Genomic DNA, 24,316 nt, shown 5'->3' on the forward strand with positions numbered 1-24,316 from the left:
GCCTGCAAGGCTGACACATTCTGGGATAAATGGGTCAGTTAACTGCCTATACCACGTGCACAATTAATGACACAGGGATGGGAAGCCACACTCAGCATACAGCACATGTTGGAGGCTCAGAGTTCTGCCAGATAGATGGCGACATGTTAAAGGCCTGGATTTAGAATTTACTATGCTATTAATTAGTTTCCTCATCTGGTTGCAATCTATGTGGAAGGATGGAGCTATTCACAGGATAGAACCAGTTGTCTTGTCTCTAAATGACCATGGGCCACGGCAGGGAAAACAGTTAAACAACCACTAATCTCCATGGGCTCGCACACTATTCATTCTGAGCAGACTCTGACAGAGATCATCTTAAAGAAATATGAACCACGGTGGGTGGGAGAGGGATGGAGGATGAACAGAAGAGTAACCAGTGGCACAATGGCCCAAAACTTGGGTTTCTAAGTTGAAAAGACTGTGCTCAGACCCATAAAATTTATCTAAACCCTGGCAAAACGGCAATGGCAAAAACTGTTACTACAAAAAAACAATTACAAAAAGAGCCACAATACTTGCGTTATTAATAATACACTATTCCTATTTAGAAAAATAGGCTCGGGGCGCCTGGGTGGCTCAGTCGTTGAGCGTCTGCCTTCGGCTCAGGTCATGATCCCAGGGTGCTGGGATCGAGCCCCACATTGGGCTCCATGCTCGGCGGGAAGCCTGCTTCTCCCTCTCCCACTCCTCCTGTTTGTGTTCCCTCTCTCGCTGTGTCTTTCTCTCGAAAAATAAATAAAATCTTTAAAAAAAAAAAAAAAGAAAAATAGGCTCTAAATGAAGCATACTACTACTAATTTAAACACAGAGGCAAAGACTTAAACTTAACATATATCAAATTGTTAAACATCACATCAGTTCATACGACTGCTAATTTAATTAACAAGCAATTCCTTTTATCTAGCTTGTCTGGGAGTATGCTGCTTGATATTACAACCCAAACCCAAGTCATAGATAGATAAATAAAAGTTACACTGTAGCAACTTTTATCCAAAGAGCTGAATGTACTTCACACATATCTCATTCTATCCTTACAAGATTTTTTTTTTTCTTTTTAATTGAAACAACTTTTCTGGGGAGACTTTAAAAGGGGCCAGGGGCTCCTGGTGTTTACCATACTTTAAGCCCACTTTTCCTCTGTAAGTCTTACTTTTCCAAGCAAATTCTTCTCATTTTAATAGATAACAAATTCAGTACTTTCACTTTTATTATCTCTAAAATAGACATTAGACAGTCATTTTTTACTTTATCCATCGATTGCATTTGCCCTTAGTGAGCACTCCCCCGCATCCTTTGTTTGCCTTAATTATGTTACTTTTGTCCTTGAACAAATGATCTAGTCAAATATTCAAAACACAATTTCCTTTTAATATATTCTCCTAAGCTGCTTCCTCTTTACTAAAGAAAGGGCTGGCTGCGGGCTTCTATCTACCCTTGCCCCCTCTTTTATCAGCTTTTGTCAACTTCAGCTCGAAAAGAAGGTCACTGGCTTGCCAAACGTCAGCCAGTGTCACCTCCTGAGTCAATCAGGATGAGCATAAAGAACAAAGATGTGGGAGGTTTTTGGTTAACCGGTGCCAGGAAGGATGAGAAGAAATTCAGGTAATTGTACCACGCATTTTTTTGCAAAACTAATTAAGAAGACACTGCTGGAAAAAGAGGGAGAAAGGGTTTAGAAACAGGAGAACATAGGCACAAACAAGACAGGGAGGTATCACAATTTTTTAATCCCGTGGAGAAAGATTATCAATGATGCAAAAATAAACCATCTACAACAGGGCTGCTTGAGGTGAGCCTTGACTGGGAGCAGAGAAAAGGCCACCCACCCACCCACCCACTGTGATCAGAAGTTTGGCAGAGGAAGCCCCCCAACAGTATCATTTCTCACTCCTCATCCAGGCCAGTGATGATCATGTTCTCTTAACATAAAAAGATTTCTTGGTGGACACCATGTAAGTGAGTTACTCTTTGCAGCTTTCTTGACTCACCAAAGAACAGGAATGCAGAAGTAGGGAGGGGTATAAATGCCTTTTTAAGAGAGAGGTCTCTGGAAACCCTTCTCTGCTTTGCAGTCATGTCCCCAGACAGAAACCCACCAGTGGTAACTCAAGCCCAAAGCCAGTGACCCTCAAAATCATTCCGTTTAGAAGTCATCTGCACTTTTGTCCTTTTGCCTAAAATTGGTTGATCCAGAAATTCTGATCTCCTGATAAAACAGTGTATAGAGTCAACATGGATATTATTCTCCTCAGGAGTATTTCTCCAAGTGATTTTAGGAGAAATTTCCATGCTGTTTGCAGTGCAGGCAAAGGGTGGATATGAACTAGTGTTTCCCTGAGCAGCCTCAGAGGACCCACTTTCAGACAATGGAACGACTTTCCCCTGAGATGGGAATCCTTCTCAGGATTGTCTGCTCACATTGGTTCAGAAGGGTGTAACAGCTTCACATTCTCTCTACAAACAGTAAGCTATACTTCCTAAAATTTAAGTCTGGTTAAGTCTGGTTAGCCTGGCCACTCCCTTCCCATGGTTTCCCATTGCTCTTGGGACCAGAATCCTTAAGATGGTCTACAAAGCCCTGGATGTTCTGGCCTTTGCCCACCTTTGAGCCTCGTACTATACCATTCTCGCCCTTGCTCTCGGCACACAACGACCTTGACTTCACTTCTTCTTGCTTCCTGGAGCTGCCAAGCCCTCTGGCAGCAAGGGCCTGGCCACAAGTTTCTTCTCTGCTCTCTGAAATGTTCTGTCACTACAGACTTCAGAGCTAACACCTCTGCTTCCTTCAGCTCCAGGACCACTCGGAGGATTCGTCCCTGCCCAAACGACTCCCTTTTCCTTTGCTTCATATTCTCACAGAACCCTTTTTCTTTCCTTCATAGCACTTACCTTGATTCACTTTTTTGGGTGGTACTGGGAAGATGGGTTTTTTTTTATTTTTAATTTTTTTTAAGATTTTATTTATTTATTTGACAGAGAGAGACACAGCGAGAGAGGGAACACAAGCAGGGGGAGTGGGAGAGGGAGAAGCAGGCTTCCGGCCGAGCAGGGAGCCCGATGTGGGGCTCGATCCCAGGACCTTGGGATCATGACCTGAGCCGAAGGCAGACACTTAACGACTGAGCCACCCAGGTGCCCCTATACTGGGAAGATTATTTGATTAAGTGTCCATCCCTCTCCACACACACCCCCCTTAACAGTAAGCCCCAGAACAAAGGCCCTGTCTGGTTTTGCTCAACACTGGATCCCTAATCCATAGATGCTCAGTACCTATTTGCTGAATAAGTGAATGAATATATATTTGTTTTTGTTTCCTCTCTGCTCATTCATTCAACAAATTGACAGCTCCACCCTACCCCTTCACTACCAAAAATCTACTCTTTCAAAGGTCACGGCGATCTCCCAGTGGAATAATCCAATGCACACTTTTCAATCCTTAATTTCTTGGACATATACGCCTTATCTACGATTGACGAGCTGTTCTTTCACCTCAGAACTTCTCTGCCATGCAGATTCTCCAGGTTTTGTTCCTAGTTTTTGTATCTCTCCATTTCTCCATACTCAGTCCTTCCCTCTTTTGGTGTGTTCCAGAGTTCTTCCCAAGACCCATATCTTCTCTCACAACACTCTCTCTGGTAAACCCATACTCTCTGGATTAAAGTACTTACTGAGTCTCAAACTCGTAGCTCAAGTTCAGACTCGGCTCAAGAAGCAGAAGGATTCCTGATCCTGATCACAAGAGCCCTGCCCATTTCTCCAGTCTCACCCCCAGCATGGCCAGCTTTCTCTTTGTTTTTTGCCTGCTCTGACCTGCCACAGGGCCTTTGCACATGGATCTGCTTGAAATACTCTTCCCACATCCCTATGCCAAATTAAAGTCTACTCACTCTTCAGACTGCAGGTCAGGTGTAACTAGGAAAGTCCTCCCTGACATTTTATACTGAATCTTCCACCTCTAGCTCCCCTAGCACTGTACCCCTCTCTTTTCTGCTACCCATCAACACTGCAACTATGTATCCATTTCTGTGATTATGTGATGAACATTTGTCTCTTCTATTAGCAGTGAGCATCATGAGGGCACACAAAAATCCTCAAACTGAGAACAATGCCCTATATGTTGGTGTCACTCAATAAATACTCATTTTATATATTAACTCTTGCTCGATAGCTTTATAAGAATTAGAACAGAATAAATATAAAAGCACAGGCCGTAAATAGGTAGATTTAACTCTGCTACTTTGCTCATTCATTCAATCATTCACATTCATTATTCATTAATCCAGTTAAGAGTTTATTTATGAAGCCTTACTATATATTGGACACAGTGTAAAATGCTCATGATCAGAGGTGAACAAACAAGATGTGATCCCAATTCTCAAAGACTGGAAGCCTATGTCCACAGACCAGAGGTCAACAAACTTTTTTTCTATAAAGATCCAGAAAGTAATTATTTTCAGCTTTGTGGGCCATGTGGGCCATGAGTCTGTTGCACTACTCACCTCTCTACTATAATGTGAAAGCAGCCAGAGACCATACAAAAATGAATGAGCATGGCTGTATTCTAATAAAACTTTACAGAAATAGGCAGAAGGCAGAAAACGGCTTGTGGATATTGTTTGCCAAGCCCTGGTACAGACCCATGTCTTCATCTCTACTATGTTCTGTTCTCCTCTATGTCAAATATGTACAGTATTATGCTACCTTCCTTCTCCTTTCTATCTAACAAGGTTCGGTTCATTTCACGCCTTAAGGGTTTTTTTGTTTGTTTGTTTTTTAACCACTGCTTTCTACTTATGTCTTCTAAGACTTCTGGAGTCAATGCTTTCATAATTTATTCCCCACATTATTTCGATAGCCTCCCACCTCCCATGATGTTCCTCTAAAATGGAACCCCCCACCTCCACCAGCCCCCAGAGGCATCTATCTGAACATCCCTTTTTCTCTGAAATGAAAATAAATGAACAAACCCACAGAAACAAATACAAATACATACCATCAGTGGCCACCCAACATCCACACCATCAGATCTAAGCTCGGCAGGGTCTCATACAGGCCCTTCATGACTTGGCCCCTGCTCACCTGTCCAGCTTCACCTCCCAACACACTGTCGGCTCCATCTACTATCTTGCATTTCACTGCTTCACACCAAGGTCCAGAGTAGGTATTGTTGACTCGTTCCTCTCCTCATGCCATGCTCCCTGATCCTAGAACTTCTGGCGTGGCCCTCCTTGTTCTTCACAGTTCCACTCAACATTAACTGCCTCACCTTCTGGGGCGGAACCGCAGTCCCTCTGTGGGCTCACCATGCTTTGCCACCAGGCAGACCGACTGCCTTCCCAGAATTAGGAAAGTAAAGGGTTCAACGTTAGAAGGCTTTCCTTGTACTGGCTAATATTTATTGAGTTCCTTCCTACTTGTCCTTCAGGCTTCCACTAAAAGGCAACCACCTCAGGAGCTGTGCTATGTACTTTACATACATTAATTCATTAAATGATCAAAACTCTGGAGGTGGTTCAGGTGTTTCTGCTCTAACTCCATCTATACAGTCCTGAAAAATGTCACATTTTGCAAAATTACACACTATAAACAAGATGGCATATAGGAAAAGAGGTTCGGGCCAGACCTCTCCAAACTTCTGGACCTTTGTAACCAGAGCACGAATAACAACAATCAGTAAACCCTAATTCAACACGAGCTGGTTAAATTTCTACTGGCATTCGTGGCCAGCTTCACAGACAGTTTTAAACCCTGCTTCCTCCCCTCAAAAGGTAGAGTATGGAGGGTAAGTGCTTCTTATGGAGATCATTTCTTTAAAAATTACAACCTGATCCTGGATATGGCCTTTTTTGTGAGTGACTACATCACTGTAAAGGGAAATATCTTAGCAGCTGCTAACTCTGCACACTCATCTTCTCCAGAGAGTGGAGCGTGGTGGAAAAGTCAAGCAGCTCTAACAGCCTGGATTGCCTAAACCTTGTAGACATTCTGCCTATTTTAAAGTCTTCATCTATGACTAAGGCTTTCTCTCTAAATATGATAAAGCCTGCCCTTGATTGCTTCCAGCATTTACATGCTATGGAGAATGAATTCAAAAGGAGTTGCATGTTACACCAGCACAACTTCTTCATTTACCAATATTAACACTGGAGGTACTCACGCTAAAGAAACATACTGCAACAGGATGGGAGGGGGGCGGGTGGTGTACTGATACTGCACCCATTTTACAGATAAGGAAACTAAGGTTAGACTAGAGATTAGATCACCTGACCAAGATTACTAATGACAGAGCTAGGATTCAAAGACAAGCTGCATAATTCCAGATTTGTGCATTTAAGGAAGGAGAGAGGGAAGGAGGAATGGCAATATCACTGAAAAGGAAAGCCTTTGAGAGAAAACTTGAAAATACACACACTATCTTACTCTCTCTCTCTCAAGAGAGTTCAAATCAGTATTAATATATAAAGTAAAATTAATAAATCTATAGAAGTGAATCATACACTCCTGTCCTCACCTTCAATAATCAATCATAAACAAACATCCTCAGCCTCCACTCATTTTCTGCTTAGTAAAGGGAAGAAAATAAAAGCTAACGAACATTCTGTGACTGCGAATTATGTCAGAGGGGTGTCTGGGTCGCTCAGTTGGTTAAGCATCCACCTTTGGCTCAGGTCATGATCCCAGGTCCTGGGATCAAGTCCCACATCCGGCTCCCTGCTCGGTGGGGAGCCTGCTTCTCTCTCTCCCGTTTCCCCTGCTTGTGCTCTCTCTCGCTATCCTTCTCTCTCTCTCTCTCTGTCAAATAAATAAATTAAATTAAATATTTTTAAAAATTATGTCAGAAATGAGTTTTCATGTTAGAGATTCAGTAATCCTGAGAATTAAATATTTAAGATGGATTTTAAGCAGTTTGCACAAATAAACTCGTGGCAGCTCTGGGTTCATTCTCATCGTCCAGTCCTATCAGACCTGTGCTCAGTCTCAGAAGGCCTCAGGAACATCTCAAAGACATGGTAAGTGATAGTCAGTAATGATACTGTTACTATTATAGGAAGTAAAGCACATATAGGTAATAGAACATCTTAAATAATAATACAAGAGGTTTTCCAACTCACCTTTTGCCACCCTCAAGGAGAAACTGGTCACTTTAACTACAGTGGAAGTGTAAGCTTTATATACACTGAGGTCTTTGTCATGGTAACTGTTCTGTGTATATCATGCTGAAAACAAACCTAATGTTTCTTTCAAGGGCTTTCAAAGTCCTTTGTCCTCTTCATATCACCACGAATTAAATTCCAGTGATGTGTAGGTGGGCCCTTCTCAAGGAAAAAGAAGAGACAATTCATTGAATGCCAGTGTTAGGAGGCAAGTCTGAGACCAGCTAGTTAGATAGGGAGACTGAGGCCCAGGAAGGCAACTTCCCCAAGGTCATACTACAGGTCGATGTTTGATTTCAGGGCTGTAGTTTTGACTGTAAAGTAGCAAATACTGTAAGATCCATTGAACACAATGGCCTTTGGTCTTATCTCAAGATAATACATATCATGGAAATAAGATAAATGGTTTAATAGCAAAAAATAAAGGTCAGTGAGTAAGCTAGTGTTGAGTACCGAACACTCAAGGTGACACATATTTCTAAAAGGCAAAAAAATAAAAAGGCAAGACTAAAATTTTATATAAATTACAAGAGATGGGGTTGGGACAGCAGGATCTTAGACAAGAAAAAAAAGGATATATCATGTAAGGAAGAAGTCAGGTAACCCCAGGGCATGTTAGTCAAAATACCTGGATACCAGAAAAAATAATTGTGCCATTTGATTATCGATAACAATTTTCTGAACTCAGATACTGGTTTCTATCAGCTGACCAGTTCTATAAAGCAGGCACTGGAGCTCATGGATGAGATGCTGTGATTAAATGTATTCGGAACCTCTACTTACCTAGAAATAGTAATGCCTTCAAAAGCGAACAGTTCATAAAATCACGTATGGTCACTTATATTTAACCAGAGTTCCAGAACCAAAATTGCTGACTTCTCAGTTTGTAAGTCAAAGTTTAATCTCAGAATCAGGGGGCATTTTGATAGCCTGACACCTACTAAATTTTTTTAAAATTTAGCCCCAATTTATACCAGTTTCCCCAGAATTTTCTATAAGCAAAGATTTAGTCTTTACTGTCAATCACCGAAATGATTTCTAAGAATTTTAAGTAATGGGTATAAAGTAATTTGGGGGGACAGTTAAAAACTGTGCCAAGCATCCCACGATCTTTCCCCTCCAAGAAAAAGTCACTGTGAAGGGAACCTGCATCACCAGATGATTTTTAAGAATAAAAATTCCTTGCTGCTGAAATGTAATTGAATAGTTACCAGTTAAAAGAATCTTTATACATCCCATAGACCATTGAAGAAATTAATTCCAGATCGTATGTAGAATCAATTTTCCTTGCCTTTTGCCAAAGTATTAACCTTTTAATCATTTCTCAAGCACCCATTATGCGGCTGAGTCACTGTGGACGTGGTGTGTGTCCCTGGTTGAAATGGTGACAACAGTGATCAGCATTAATAAGTACTGTGCCATGTACAGAGCTAAGTGCTTTGCAAGCATCGTGTCACTGGCTTCTCACAGTAACCCTATGAACGAGAGACTTCTATTATCCTTGTCATACAAACAAGGGAACTATGGTTCAGAAAGGATCTGGAGAGTGCCACTCTAACTCCTGATCCCATGCCCTTTCAATGTGAGAACAGGCACAGCACATAATCAAACACCTTTGGGCAAGAGTTCTTTGAATTTTTAATTGAAAAATGGTAACTCTACCAGAAAAGCAAAATTTCGATGCAGAAATTTGCCAGGGGCATCTTAGGGTTATTTCTGATTTCCTCCTCTTAGTAGGAAGGAAGATAAGACCATAATCTTTATCTTCTGGTGGAAGCAAAGTGCACTTGATGGCTCCTATGTGAGCCAGGCTTCTTTGAAGGCTGGACTTAGGTCCACACTCTGGTTGTACTAGTGAAGGACTCCAGCATCAGAACGAGTTGGATTTTCCTGTGAAGCTTTCCTGTGAAGCTTCCAAAAATGAACCTTTGTTTTATTCCAACCAGGGGGCAAGTTGGCCACATGCACTGGATATACTGCCTTCAGGCAGAAAACTAATACTGGAAAAGAAAAAAGAAAGAAAAACACTTTCTGTTGATGTCAATGCTTCAGTGTAAAAGGCAAAGCCAAGACTATGGTCACGTCAGTAAAGACCTTTGATGTCACAGACTGACACATCAAGGGCCTTCTGCTTGTGAAATTATAGATGTTAGAGTCCCTTGGACTCTGAAAGGCCATTTTGTGTTACCACTTAACTAAATCTAATTTGACAAAAGGAATGTAGTTTCCAAAAGCAGAATTTAAGTAACAGTTGATAGTTAAAGTTTCTTAAAAAGTAGCTCTTAACCTTTCTTAAATGTCAAATACCTTAAGGCCCCATTTGATTAGGAATTGTGCTTTTAATTTTTGTTAAGAAAATTTATAGAAGTAAGGGAAGAAAATGAAATCCATGGTTCTTGTATCAATTTGCACTTTGTTCATCACAGCAGTGTCAACATTTACTTGAAGGAGCGATGTATGGTATATATGCAAGTGAGGTATAAATTTAGTTGATAAATATCTGTGGCCAATGGATTTGCTGACCCCTCAGAGCTCCTCCAAAGGCACAATGGTTTCTGTAGCTTAAAGTAGGAACTACTGTGTAATTGCAGAATTGCTTATTTCTCGTCTCCGCAGGATTTTACAGGATTAATCTATTATTATCAACTTTGTACAAGTACATGCATATAATGGGATGTACCCTACATACAGAAGACTCCAAAGGGCCACTGGAGATTTTGCAACTTCTCTCTCTTTTTAGAGAGAGAGAGGGAGAGCACACCCATGCATGAGCAAGGGGTGGGGGGGAGAGGGAGAAAGAGGATCTTAAGCAGGCTCCACACCCAGCGCAGAGCCCGACACAGGGCTCAATCTCAGGACCCTGAGATCATGACCTCAGCCGAAGTCAAGAGTCGGATGCTTAACCTACTGAGCCACCCAGGTGTCCCCATTTTGCAACTTCTACTTACCAATTTTACCTGAAAGCAATGTCTACTTTGCTTGTCATTCTCCTCCCTCTCTTCTCAAATAAGTGCCTACCTATTGTAGCACTGTTGGAAATTTGCCACAACTCTTTACATATTTACCATAGATCTAAGAAGCCCTACAGGAAAGAAACTTGGTTGACTTTATTTGTACTAGTATTTCCCAATTCTCCTTACGTTTCTTACAAATAAACTTCCAGACTTCTACAGCAGTGATTTTCAAACATGAGCACGCATTAGAATTTTCCAGAGGGCTGGCTAAAACAGAGATTAATGGCCCCACCCTCAGAGCTTCTGGTTCAACAGGTCTGGAATGGACTCAAGGAATTTGTTTCTAAAGAGATCCCAGACATTGCAGGGGCTACAGGCCCCCCAGCCACACTTTGAAAGCCACTGAGTTACAGAAACACCATGTAGGGTTAAGTTCTACGCACATTAGCTTCACGTCAAACTGAATAAAATTTTACATCAAGATTAAATGTCCTTCCAGAATGTTATGGCTTTCCCTTCTGTCTATGAGATATCGGTGGTCTTAAGTGTCCATAAAAATGGACACAATGACCCATACTCTTAACACTAAATTATGAATTCTATCAAGATGATGCCAATTAATGAGTTGAAAAATTCTTGAGGTGCATGATTTTAATATAAACCTGGAAAGCTATTAGGAAAATTGAAATCAACTTTATAATGGCCTATATGTTTATTAACTTACATCAAGATGATAATAAAATAAGGAATAAACATTGAGAAAATACATAACTCCAAGCTAAGGCAATCATAAAATCGAACAACACAATGATTTTTCTTTCTGGAAGTCACAGCATAGTTAATATTTTTGCTCTCTTGACTTTCTTGCTTGTTGTAATTGAACAAGAATGCTACTTTGTAGGCTTTTAGTATTATATAAAGAACAAATTAATCTCTCCAAAACAGTTTAATTCCAGTATAATCAACTCATTGTTTGCATTAGGAGTAACAAGGTATCTAATAAAATTTAAATTATCATTTTAGGTGTATTATTTCTGGTTTAATAAATGGTCAAAACTGGTATCAAAACAGAAAACTTGGGTGCCCAGTGAATAAGAAAAGGAAGAAAAATGGTTTTGTTGAATTATTAGCTGTGCTGAAAATGCCTAAAAATATGCTGTAAGTTAACGGAGAAGAAGTTGCCTTAGCAACATGAGTATGGACAAAAATCATATATAAAACCCCACCAGAAATACTAGTTTTCAATAACGTACACGTTAATTTAGCTATAATGAATGTATAGTACATTAGTCAATCCTAGGATTAACCAATCTCCTTTTCCTTCAATGTCTTTTTCTGCATCAAGAACCTTTTATCAATGTTAAAATGCCTACATATTCCCAGGGTCTGAGACATCTTGAACACGCTAGACAGGCGCTAGGTAAGTGTGACATGCAGAGGTTTGAAAAGAAATCGGGTTGAGAGCATGAATAAGACGTGTGACTAACAAGTCAAGAGCTGTTACCGCGCTCAGGCCTGAATGAAAGGCTGTTGGCAGAGACAGGTCCAAATGCCACATCACCAAGGGTGACTCTTCACTGTACTCTCAGGTGAGAGGCTATTTTTGACAGAAAATATCAACCATACATGAGGTATGTTAGCTAACCTGGGCTCCAAAGGGTTGTGAGAAGGAAAATAATGATTAAATTTTTTAGGTTCTCTTTGGTGGGGAGGGAGGCCGCAGGGAACCAATTGTATTGGGCAGCTGTCATGGAGGCACAGAAAGATGTCAACAGGGGCGCCTGGGTGGCTCAGTCGCTGAGCGTCTGCCTTCGGCTCAGGTCATGATCCCAGGGTCCTGGGATCGAGCCCTGCGTCGGGCTCCCTGTTCAGCGGGAAGCCTGCTTCTCCCTCTCCCACACCCCTTGCTTGTGTTCCCTCTCTCGCTGTCTCCCTCTCTGTCAAATGAATAAATAAAATCTTGATTAAAAAAAAAAAGATGTCAACATGGAGATGATATTAATTACTGTATTTAGGTAATTAGTAACTAGAAATTATTATACCATTCATTATCAACAAAAATAAAGCAGGATCATTTACTGAGCACTTTCCATCCACCTGGCACTGTGTTAAAAGCTTTGGGTCTGTGCTAACACAGAAGTTGCAGGCCACGTGTGGCTATTGATAGTGCTGCAAATGTGGCCAGTGTGACTCAGAAAATGAATTTTTTACTTTTATTTCATTCAAATCCAAATTTAAAGATGTATACTCAATTTAGTTATTAGGAATCTTTCACATATGTTTGAGACAACTTGGGTATAGGCATCTACTTTTTCAACTGTAAATCTCAGAAAAGCTAAACACAGATGGAGCAATTCCGATGAAAGTTTAGCATCGGACTGAGATGTACTTACAGACGGAAAATACACACTCGATTTTGAAGACTTGGTATGAAAAGCCTAGTATGAAGACTTATTATGAAAAATAAAAAGAATGAAAAGATCTTGTTAATAATTTTTATATTAATGATAACTTGAAATGATAATACTTGGGATATACTGGGTAAAATAAAATGTACTATTAAATTGCTTTTCTCTGTTTCTTTTCACTGCTTTTAATGTGACCACTAGGAAACTTAAATTACCGTATGTGGCTCACATTCTGTGTCTACTGGGCAGCATTGATTTAGGTGTACGATCACGTTTAATTCTCACAAAAACTTCTACAGAGCAAGTATTCCGACCTCCATTTCACAGATGAGGACACTGAGGCCTAGAGAGAATGGTAAACTTGCTCAGTCACCCAGTTAAGTATGGGAGCCAAGCTAGTCCTAGGTTTTCAATCAGGGAAGCTGATTATGATTGCCTCCCAAAGCATGAAGAAGCACACCAGTTGGCACGAATGGAAATTTAGCATCCAAATAATAATTTACTACATTGTATGGATACCAAGATTACAAGGCTGAAGTCACAAGGTTCTGTACTTCTCATAAATTCAATCTTTTCAGATTAAGCTGCCTGTCATAAATATCACCAAACACTTAACGATGCAGGAGGAGCAAAGACCATTACTACAGCCTGTCTTACCAGACGAGGGATTCCAATTAAATTCCATCAAACCACACTGAGCCAATACACTTTGACAAGCACCTCACATCCAAAACCTCCAAGAGCCTGGAATTTTTTTTTTCTAATTTGCTCCCCCATTCTCTTCACCAAGAGACAAAAGAAAACCCAGTAAAATGCTGAATGGGGTAAAAGCAAACACAACAAAGTTAGCAGGGGCCTATAAATGGCCCTTCAGAATTTGTAAAAACACAAAAACAAGAGAGCACATTTCCATCACTGCACAATATCGCTTTTGTTTAAGAGCCAAGTCTCAGGCTTGAAACGTGTTGGTAATAAATCAGCAGGCATTATTTTAAATCAACTGGTTTTATGAAATAAGCCAAGAGTTGAAAGAGGCAGGACTAATTACCAACATTCCTTGATGAATTACTTAGCGGCGTGTGCTAAGTCAATGTGCGTCTACATCTTGATCCCCAATTTTATCCCATACTTATTTCCCAGGAGGTAAAAAGAACATGTGGCTAATTAAGGCACCGATCTCCACAGCCAGAAGTACTCAAGGTAAGATTTCTTTCGAAAAAAAGAAAAGGTTCTTTGCCTGGTACTTATTAATCTAATTTTTACTACTTCACTAGAAAAACAGAGCTAATCTTGTCACCTTTAGGCAGTCTGAACTACCATGCAGTGCTCAGAAAAAATGTTACATATTTGTAATTTAGCCAATAAGAATTTCTTAAGCCCTTCCTAACCAGCAGGAATGTCTCTGGTTTGTCGCTTCTAATTAAGTCTCAACAAAATTTCTAGCTCCTAAATTTTAATTATACAAAACTCAGGGCCAACAGGGGAGATTACGACAAAGCTATGCCTGGTGGTAAGGTAGCAGAAATCTGAATTTCGCTTTTCATGTTGGGCCTCTTAACTACTTTTGAAAATTATTCACAATCTGGTGATTCAAATCCTTCTCTTCATTTTTAATTTTCAGGACCTGTACACCTTGCAATCTTTCCTGCAGGAAAGGCCGTGAGAGTTACATGATGTGTGGAAGTCTAGTCAACTCACCTGACAGATGAACTGTACTGCTCAGAAAGTTGTGAGCGAAGAGAACTTTGTCAAGGCTCCTAAATAAAATGTACTGGAGACACTCACTTTAATTACATTAAGAATGTATGCACACACTCTCCTAATAAAAAAATAAAATAAAGCCTTTGACCGCCACCACCTCCAATCCTAAAACACACTCCAGAGGTAACTGGTACAAACAGTTTGGTACAGATTCATCTAGACCCTTTACTAAAACATTAGTTTTTAAAAGAATGGTTAAAACAATTCTTTTTCTCAGACCACTCTCAAGCAGTCTCCTACTTCATCTGCTTTATAAATGCTCCAATTTTGATTCATCTCATTTGTGCAAAGTTATAAATTAATATGCAAAAACATCCAACTTCATAAACAATGTCTGAAAGCCAGGAACTACATTTTCCTTAAAGTTCAAAATGACACTCAAAGAAGTCAATAAAAAGAGACATATTCAGGACAAGAGCTAATATTCTAGCCCTGATTGCATCTATAGCCTTGCACAAAGCCACTGTGCTGATTTACATATTTTTAAACACAGATCCCACCCACTTATTTTAGTAGGGCAATGGTAAAATTAGATTGTGCTTACACATGTCCACAATCTCTGTTGTTCAAGGTCATATTTACAGAAGGTGGTCTTTCAAATCTAAGCCCTTCCTCTCATTGCCGGGAATAAGTAGGTAACATTCATGAAGAAGACTTGTGCCTTTCCATATAGTGATATAAGATTGACATTATTCACTTAAAATTTGCTTGAAAGCAAAGAGAAAAACAATCATAATTGAAGCTCCAGTTTTAAGTGCTAAAATATAGCAAAAGCTTTAATACTGCAGGAGGGCAGGGTAAGGAAAACTATAAATGCAACCATAATTGCAGGAGAAAATTCCTATTAAAAGACGTGTGTGAGTCTATCAAAATCAGTATTTCAAAAGCAATTTGCTGCAAAACAAATGCATTATTAAAATACACATAGCTTGGGGCGCCTGGGTGGCTCAGTTGGTTAAGCGACTGCCTTCGGCTCAGGTCATGATCCTGGAGTCCCTGGATCGAGTCCCGCATCGGGCTCCCTGCTCCGCGGGGAGCCTGCTTCTCCCTCTGCCTCTGTCTCTCTCTCTCTCTCTCTGTCTCTCATGAATAAATAAATAAAATCTTTAAAAAAAATAAAAAATAAAAAAATAAAATACACATAGCTTAATAAAGGATATGAATTGGGATAGCCTGAGCCAAGAGGATCTTTAGAACATAAGTGATCCTGAGTTACGATTTTTGGATGTTGTCACAGAAACTTTCACTGTAGTGCTTTTTTGTTCCATAATGATACTATAACTAAACCATAAATTACCATTGTGGTCACTGTGGCCAGGCAGTCCTTTTATACAATACGAACACATCCAGATCTTTCATCAGGAGACTCAGACTATATTGACTATGAGTCAATATAGATGGCCCCTTAATAATTCTAAGTTCTTCAGATCATGTATCCTTCCATTAAACCTATAAAACTCCTCTAAAGTTTCTCTCCGACCTCCCACTTTGCTCTAACATACTCTGTTACTGGTGATTCTTTAGAAATGTTTAGAGTATGTCCTTGTATGTCCTTGAGCTCTGTAGAAAACACAGAGGCAGCGGGGGATGCAGTTATAAGTAGACAGGGTAGGCTGTGGAGCCTAACTGTGTGTCAACAGTGACAAATCTGTCTGTGCCTCAGTTTCCTCATCTGGAAGATGGGGCTTATCCTATCTAGCCCATAGGGTTGCTAGAGGAATAAATCCAGATAAAGAATATGAAGTATTTGGCCTACTACCCAATACAGCCAATAATCAATGTCTGTATAGTCACTGTCTTTCCTCCTCCAAGTTGTTTGAGGCAGTACCACATATATACTAGTAATTCTTTTTTATTTACTTATTTATTTCTACTTATTTAATTTTTTTAAGTAAACTCCACCGCCAACGTGAGGCTCCAACTCACGAACCTGAGATCAAGAGTCGCATGCTCTACTGACACTCTACTGGCTAGGCACCTCTACACCAGTAATTCTTATTAAAATTTTAAGCTGTGGCCTGAAGCTGTGTAATAAACATTTGCTGCAGGCCCTAGGCTACCATGTCACTTGAGAGAGTAACACAACTCCTTCTCCCTCCTCAAGTTTCTCAGGCCATTTACTCTAAGAGAGGTACTACCACCAATGGTTAAGCAATCTGAGCCACAGAGTCTTAACTGAGTGGGTGCAAATCCTGACTGTTCCCACCTGCTTCTCTAGCTTTGGATGAGCTGCTTACCCTTTGCCTTAGTTCCCACATCTGTGACATGGGGATGCTAATACTAACTGCCTGGAGCTGGACATACCAACCATGACTGATATTCTAACAGTTCTCCTAGGGAGACACAGACTGGCTGGAATGTAGGAGTCCCATCGATGAGAGCCTTGGTAAGTGTTCTCTAAACAAAGAGAGGAATTGAGGAAAGTGCTAAACACTCTACGGGAATGCTCCTCAAGCTTTTTTTCATCATCACCCCCACTTAAGGAGCCTTTTTAGACATTTTTCCCCCAAATTGCCTCTCCTCAATCCCACACCCATGAAATTTTAACAGGCACCTAAACTTTATATACGACGGCCCTTTAGAGGCCCAAACCACTGTAATATCTATGACTTTTTGCCCTCCAAGGACCAATCTCTGCCCCCGGAGGGGCAGTATCACCCTTGTTGAGTGAGGATGCATGCTTTACAGATCCCATCACATTAAAAAGGAAATGACCATTCAGAGTCAAATTAAAAAAGCCCACTTCAATTTTCAGTCCTTACTCCTAGGCCCCAGACCTTAATATTCTCTGTAAGATGCTACCCTAATCTCCACTGGTACTGAATGAGAACGGTGTCAATGAAAAGAGACATACCTATTAGCGTGGCTTCTTTTAATAGCAGAAAGAGAAGGAGCTGAGCAGGCACCCGCTCACATAAACCCCCAAGAAGACTTTGGTGGTTGCAAAGTAGCTCAGTGACAAGATGATAATGATCCTTGTGCCTAAAGACAAAGTGTCCCTCCCCAAACCTGCATGGTCCAGGTGTCCACTGATTGCAGCTGGCCTACCCACAACCTAAGGAAATCAAATCACCCAGATTCTGTTGTACTCCTAGACCACATAAAAATGGCCCTGTGGTCACAGGAAGAGAAATTACGTACATTTTGTGCTAATATTACCAAGTGAGTAGGTGATTAGAGCTGATGTTTCAATGTCTTCAGAAAAGTGGAATTAATTCATACACGTAGCTGTGTCAAGACTAAATATTTTGTTTAGATAGTTGCTCTAACCATGGCCCCGCCCATTTAAGTGGACCAGGCCTAATAATCTAAGCAGAGATGACTCTCTTCAGCCAGCATTTCATTACTAGTTACTAGTCACTGAAAGCACTACAGATAACAATATCTAAAGTTAATCAATGTGCATTTACAGATATTCTTACACTACTTAGCCTGTGTTAAGTTTGATTTTACCAGTTGAAGACAAGTTAATGGAGCAGTTTCCTGTGCCAGCCCTGAGATGACTAAATCCTTACCCGCAGGGGTTTGTAAAGCAGCAAGGGAGGCAAACAGTCTGTCAGTCAGTGTTCATGGAAGCTGGCACACACTTGTGTCCCCGGAATGATCTAACTGCTTTTCAAACACAGAGTAAGAAGTTCCCGCTCCGCTTCGGGAAGAACAGTTTGAAGCAAGAGTCTCAAAGTAGAGAGAATCCAGAAGAAACACTGTTTCTTTTCTTCTGTTTGTAAATGTGAACAAAGAGAAAGGCAGGGTTTATGTCTACTGATCAAAACTGCCTAATACATTTCTTCAGACCTTGCTCCCACAAAAGGCAATTGTGGGATGGGAAAACAGCAGAGGTCAGGGAGGCTGTACCCTAAACTGCTAAGAGCAGCTCCTTCCAAGGAGCTGGAGGGAGGGAAGAGGTGAAAGGGAGGGAAGGTGGGAGAGTTTCCAGTTGGGATTTTTCTTTCTCACTGTTAAAATTGGTTCCATGTTAACAAACATGGTCTACAATTTTTAAAAATCAATAAAAATGAGCTTTGAAGAGAAAGAAAATTACCTTATGTGTCACAATGAACACATCAAAATGATACAACCAGAAGACTCAAAGACCCTATAGGGAAATGAGGTCTCTGGGAGGATGAGAAGTTGTTTGAACCTGGAATCTGACCCCCGAAGAAGGATGTGGCCTTTGCGACACTGAGTTTGATCCAAAAATGAAAGGACCCCAAAGTTTATAAATAGTTCTGAAATCAAGGCTAACAGAATGTGTATGTCACACCATCTAGTCACAAAAATATATGATGGACCACAGATGAACAAGAATAAATATGTGGTGGCCTACAGACTATGGTATTAGAAGAATTCTTGGATGTCCTTTCTTTTGGGGACAGCACCTATAGCAGCAGATTCCCTAACTAAGAGGAACAATGGGAGCCTATCTGAGGCATGCTGCACCTGTTCCTGATTTCTGTGGCCACCATGACGCTAATAAGGGTCTGTATTCCCAGCTAGATAAATCAGGAACAAAATCTAAATGCATAGTGGAGTATGGAAATAGTCCCTTTCACTAATCTGTAACCCACCAACCCACAGGAACTCCACACACCCTTTTTCGTGTTTCTGTATTAACTCAAGGAGAAGCAACACCTTAAAAATTCTACATCAGGTCTTCTTCATAAGTTATGGACAAAAGGCCAGCAAATCAGTCATGCACCTTTCCCTGACTAGTGAAATCTCATGGAATATTGGGTGTAGAACAAGGTGACAAGGAAGCAGGACTTCCATCCTGGCTCACCAGAGTATCTAAACGGGATGCCACATTATTACACAACCAAATAAATGCCAAAGTAAATTCAGTTTACAATGCAGCGGGCCCTGGCAAAGTGTTTGTACATTTCATGGAACACCAAGCACCGTTTCAAATTTTGCAGCAATCTGCCCAACTTCTTGGATTATCTGAGATTAAAAAAAGGGGAAAAAAATATAGTCTTGCAAACTACTTAAAATATCCTAAAGTTACAAAAATACCTTTTTTTTCCTTTCACATTCATATAACCTTTCTCCCAAAGCACAACAGAAAATTCCAATGTACCATCCAGTCCAGAGAGAACAACGTGCCTTTACATTTTTAAATTCCAAGGTGAAGAAAAGAAGGGGATGGAGGAGGGAAGGGAAAACCTTGGCAATTCCATACAAAACTCTGAACAGAGAAATGTCTTCAAACTATAAACAAATGTCTTCAAGTTATGAGCTGTCAGAGCCCTTGTTGTGGGAGGGAACGAAGGGAGAAATTCTGATGAACTTGCCAGTCCAAGATCAGAGCAACCAGCTGCTCCTCCAATCAGCCAGCGTTACAGATGAGACAGTGAGAACACAAGCCTGGTGAGCGTGCAGATGGTAACACAGAGCATGGTTCTGTGATGCTTCCTTAACTATGAGACCTGACCTGTGTCTGCAGGGTCTACCCCTGGTTCCTCTGCTTTTGTTTGAAAGAAGCTAGATCAAACTGCAAAGCTAAGGTGTGCATGACTCCCATGTCAACAAAACCCACCTATGGAAGAAACTGCTTCCATTAATGGTTCTTAATGGCTTTTTTGTTAGTTCATAATTTGAAATACAAGGTGTGTTCACTACGACGAATAATGCATTATGTACGCTAAGTGTTGGTTAATTTATGATAAAGAAGCATCCTTAAATTATAATACCCAGTTGAGTCGGCTTGTTCTTAAGAAATCCAGACGATATATCTAATACTTAAATATACAGCAGTAAGACTAATCAGTCCATATTAGCCACCATGAAAGTCAATAATAAGAATAAAACCACAAGGTAATTAAAGAAATACAGAAACAAGAAGCTAATCCTACAAAGCTTCGTGAATTTACAGACTAAACGGTGAAAACGTGAGGAATAAGTAGTAATGCGAATTTCCAACCTCTAATCTGAATTCCAAAGACTGGACCTAAGTTTACAGGAAACTGTCAACAATTTTTAAACATGCTTTATAAAGCTCTTTTTTTTTAAAGCCTAACTCTGCCAAAAAAAGGAATTAACCTGAAAACATGAAGTTAGCTTTTCAAAAATTATTCAACCCACTGATAGTAAAATGTTGGTAATGAGTTTGCGTATGTGATCTTCCATCAAGTTCTCGAAAACCAGTAGGAGATGGGGAGATTTAACCAGGACTCTCTAGCACTTGCTACCACATCTGACTGTACACATCGACCTCCACTGAGAAGCAGGTATGTTCTGTTTTAGCAATTTAAATCTTCAAAAATTAAATGAAGAATTTACTGAGGCTACACTCTGAAAAAATATGTTCAACATAATCTATCATAATGCACTTAATTACTATACTTGCTATTACTCATTCCTTGAAAATGTATATTCATAAAAAAACGGTCCAAGATTGAGCAAATTAACTGTTTTTACTATTAACTTTAACTACGATTTAACTTTACAAAATTACGCTTATGATTTAAAAACCATAAAAGGGAAAAGAAAAAAAAAGACATTTCTCTCACTTACCTTTCTATAGTAAGTCTTTCATAATACTATTTTCATATATAAAAGTTTGAAAATATGTAAACTATTTTTAAGTACCAAATCCTTAAGTATCTGGAGCCATCCCTTACATACTACTCTCCCCCAAAATATTATTTGAATTACTTAGAATGTCATTTTATAGGAAATTACATATTTTTATTTGGTCTTTTATCAAAGGGCACTACAATTTGTCTAAACAGCTATCAAACCCGTCCGCATTCCTATGCAAACTATACTTTTTTTTTTATATGGCATACTTCACTACTTTATATACTGAAGTATAAAAATGCGCAAGTTAAATAAACTATATTCAGCTTGAAATACAGATTTACCAATTGCTCATTTTTAGTTAGACTGGGACTTCTATTTCTAATAATTTATTTGTGCTTTAACTTGGGACATTTTTCTGTGATACCTAAATTGAAGGTTATAGCTCCAGCCACTGTTACCAGGACACAGCAACATATAAGGAAAAATGGGTGTATTATTCAAACCACATAGTACAGGTTTTCATTCTAAGCATTTTCAAAATAACATTTTTTTAAGTAATAAAAACATTTAGGAATGATATCCATTTTAAGATGATACAGAAATGGTATTTCAACGCATTTGCATACGGGTGATTTCCACACCATCACATGTAATTGCCTTTACGGAAATACTGATTGCAATTAATATACTTTAATACAATATGAAACATTACCTTTGAATTGGACACAAATCACTACTAGCACAAATCCATGTCATCTCTTCTACAATGTATCCTTCAGATTTAAAAAGTAGACTATTATGGTGAATAAAACAGACATATTTCTCCACATTTTATTATAATTTAATTCATATAACTTTAAATTCATCTAACTTTAAAAGGCATAGACGAAACAACTGTGATTCCTGTGAACACCAAAAAACTTGGTTTTTGTCAATTTTCACCCAAGCAGAATGGAAAGATTTAATGTATAATCTATTCCCAAAAGAAAACTTGCCTTTATGGGGGCGGAGGGGAGGGGAAAAAAATATCCACTAATTGTGGCAATATCTAGAACTTCAATCACATCAGAGTAATATTACATGCTAAACTGTTTGGATCTTTTTTGCCCTCACCAAATTTCTGCTTGTTTTTTCATGAAAGAGCTTCCTCATTTCATCACTACATCTTAAAAGAGTCTATGCAAATAAAAAACAACTGACTTTAAATTTGTTTTTCAAGAATCTTTCCCACTTCCTGGTAAGAATCATATATTGCTTCCAGTTAGAACACATCATCCCTCTATTTACTTTAATTGTAAACTTTAAATAGTGGGAGATGTTTTTATCTGAGCACACGAATGAATGCAAAGACCAACAATGAATCACCAGTGTGTAAAGTTCACATTGTTTAATGAACACTAACACTTGGGACTCTTTCAAATGAATCAATTAGGTGAATGGGTTAAAAAAAGGTTCTTTTAAGCAAGGAAGTTCCCTTACTTGCCCTTTTAGCTTTCCTTGCCTCAGTCATATTGAAGAGTTGGAATGTTTATCTTTAAACAAGGAGTATGTCCAATGTGATGTGGAGGACACACGTGTGAGATGGAATTCTATTCTTAGACTTGTTACAGTTTTCCCCAGTAATTAGGAAGCTATATGTCCATGATAGAATGATGCTAACAAGCTCCTGCAGTTTCTACTCTAGCAAGAAATCAAAGAGCCCCCGAACAGACCACTTCAGTTAAAGGATGATGCATTTTGGTTATTAAAGTGAAGAAAGCTCTCCTATAGTTTTATCCCAGAAGGGACTTTCTAAAATGGTCAGATCCTAGAGCCAAGATTGCTTACTAAATAAAGAAGAAAATTAAAAGGATCACCATGGAACATTTGGAGGTGGGGGGAAAAAATACATTAAGTTATTAGAAGAGATTCATTTCAGGTAACTTGCACATTTTGAAACTTTCCCAAAGGGAAAATATGGAAAGATATCATCACACCAGACGCCTATTCCTACCTGCTATTTCTCGTGGAACATCAACACTCTTCCCCCATTTAGTGAGGGCTACTACTCCATTACTTTGCGCCCTTCTTTGAACATGCAAAGCCATGTAGCATCAGTAGAGTTGGCACCGACAAGACAAATAGGATTCAGACGGGTTAATCTAACCAAAAACACATCGAGATAAATAAAACACCTAGGAAATGGAAAATGTTGGTCTGGAAGAGGGCTTGGCCCCACCAACAAGAGCGACACATACCTTAAGGACTTCCATCGGCACCTGGGTGGCAGAGGGAAGGGTGGTGGGCACGCTGACGTTTATGGCTGGGGTCGGACTCACAGGCACTCTCTGCTGCATGAACTGGGCGGCCTGCAGCTTCTGTTGCTGCTCCCTTCGCTCCTGCTCCTGCATTTGCTCACGCATGAGTTGCTGGCGTAGCAAGATGCGTGATGTCATACCGGAGGAGCTTATCGGAGGCTTGGAGGCCCCAGGATGCTCCTCGGAACTGCTGTGGGAAAACCAAAAAAAAAAAAAAAAAAAAAGGCACAACATTTAGTTTCCTAATGAGACCTCTCGTCTGCATTTTGGGGGGTATCCTAAATTGCACCCAACTATGAAATGAGCCTGTGTGACTATAATCAAGTCGCAGAATGGTACTCCACGTAATTGAAAATCAAGAGGTGACAGGATTTAAGTCATTAGGAGTTGAATTAAAATAAGTCAGCTTGATTGCATCTAGGCATTTTTATCATGTGGCTTAATTTTTTTTTTTTTAACATTTTATACCACATACTACTCATCACCACCAAATATAGCGCCGCCATATGAAGTGCCAAGAAGCAGTGCGTCTTAATGGCACCCAGATTTCCACATTTAAAAATAAATTGCTTGATTTGCTTTTTCATAACTGAATCTAACCAAATAACTACTCCTACATGTTATCTAAATTCCTTGAAGATGTCTAAGATGTTTACTAACACGGAATAATTTAAAGAAAAGGTGAACTTTGTCATGGGGAGATTCTGCGAGGATATGGGAAGTAAAAACCATTAATGAAAGAAGCATTTGGACCAGAATGTTAACACCGGGCTCAACTTCAGGCTTCGGGAAGGGGGCAGAGGACGAGCTGGTTTGACAACGCAATTCTCCTTCTGGTTTTCTTTGTATGGTCTTTTCTCCTGATTCATCTTGGCAAGCTCTCTCCTACACATGTCTGCGAGATCCCCATGCGGCCTACTTCTAATGGTTTTGGTGCTCGCTCTATCCAAAATTACAGAAAAAGCTTAAACACTAGTCCTAAGTTAGGACGAAAAGACTTCCTAATTTTCCTAAATATGGATTGCGACTGCTTATTTTGCCAGCTCTACAGCACCAACAAGTTATTCAGCCTCCCTCTGCCTTAGTTACCTTATCCGGGAAAGAGGGATAATAATAGTTTTTTCCACATTTACTCATTTATCAAGGAGAGGGGGTTTAAAAACTTCTGTTACATTCCT

The 24,316-nt window shown here is 39.8% G+C and overlaps 1 protein-coding gene across 6 annotated transcripts in view; it reads right to left on the bottom strand.

The window, feature by feature from the left end:
* The window catches only part of MITF (melanocyte inducing transcription factor), a 216,214-nt gene that overhangs the window by 64,192 nt on the left and 127,706 nt on the right, over positions 1-24,316 (bottom strand). For 4 of the 6 annotated variants that reach the window (XM_044921213.1, XM_044921198.1, XM_021694961.2 and 1 more), the window contains exon 2: positions 23,079-23,328. In XM_044921213.1, the coding sequence (XP_044777148.1) occupies positions 23,079-23,328 (250 nt within the window). The remainder of the gene's footprint in view (positions 1-23,078; positions 23,329-24,316) is intronic. The other 2 variants (XM_044921203.1, XM_044921200.1) reach the window with 1 other exon arrangement.

The sequence above is a fragment of the Neomonachus schauinslandi genome, chromosome 1 (genome assembly GCF_002201575.2).
Source record: "Neomonachus schauinslandi chromosome 1, ASM220157v2, whole genome shotgun sequence".
In the NCBI taxonomy this organism is placed as follows: Eukaryota; Metazoa; Chordata; class Mammalia; order Carnivora; family Phocidae; genus Neomonachus; species Neomonachus schauinslandi.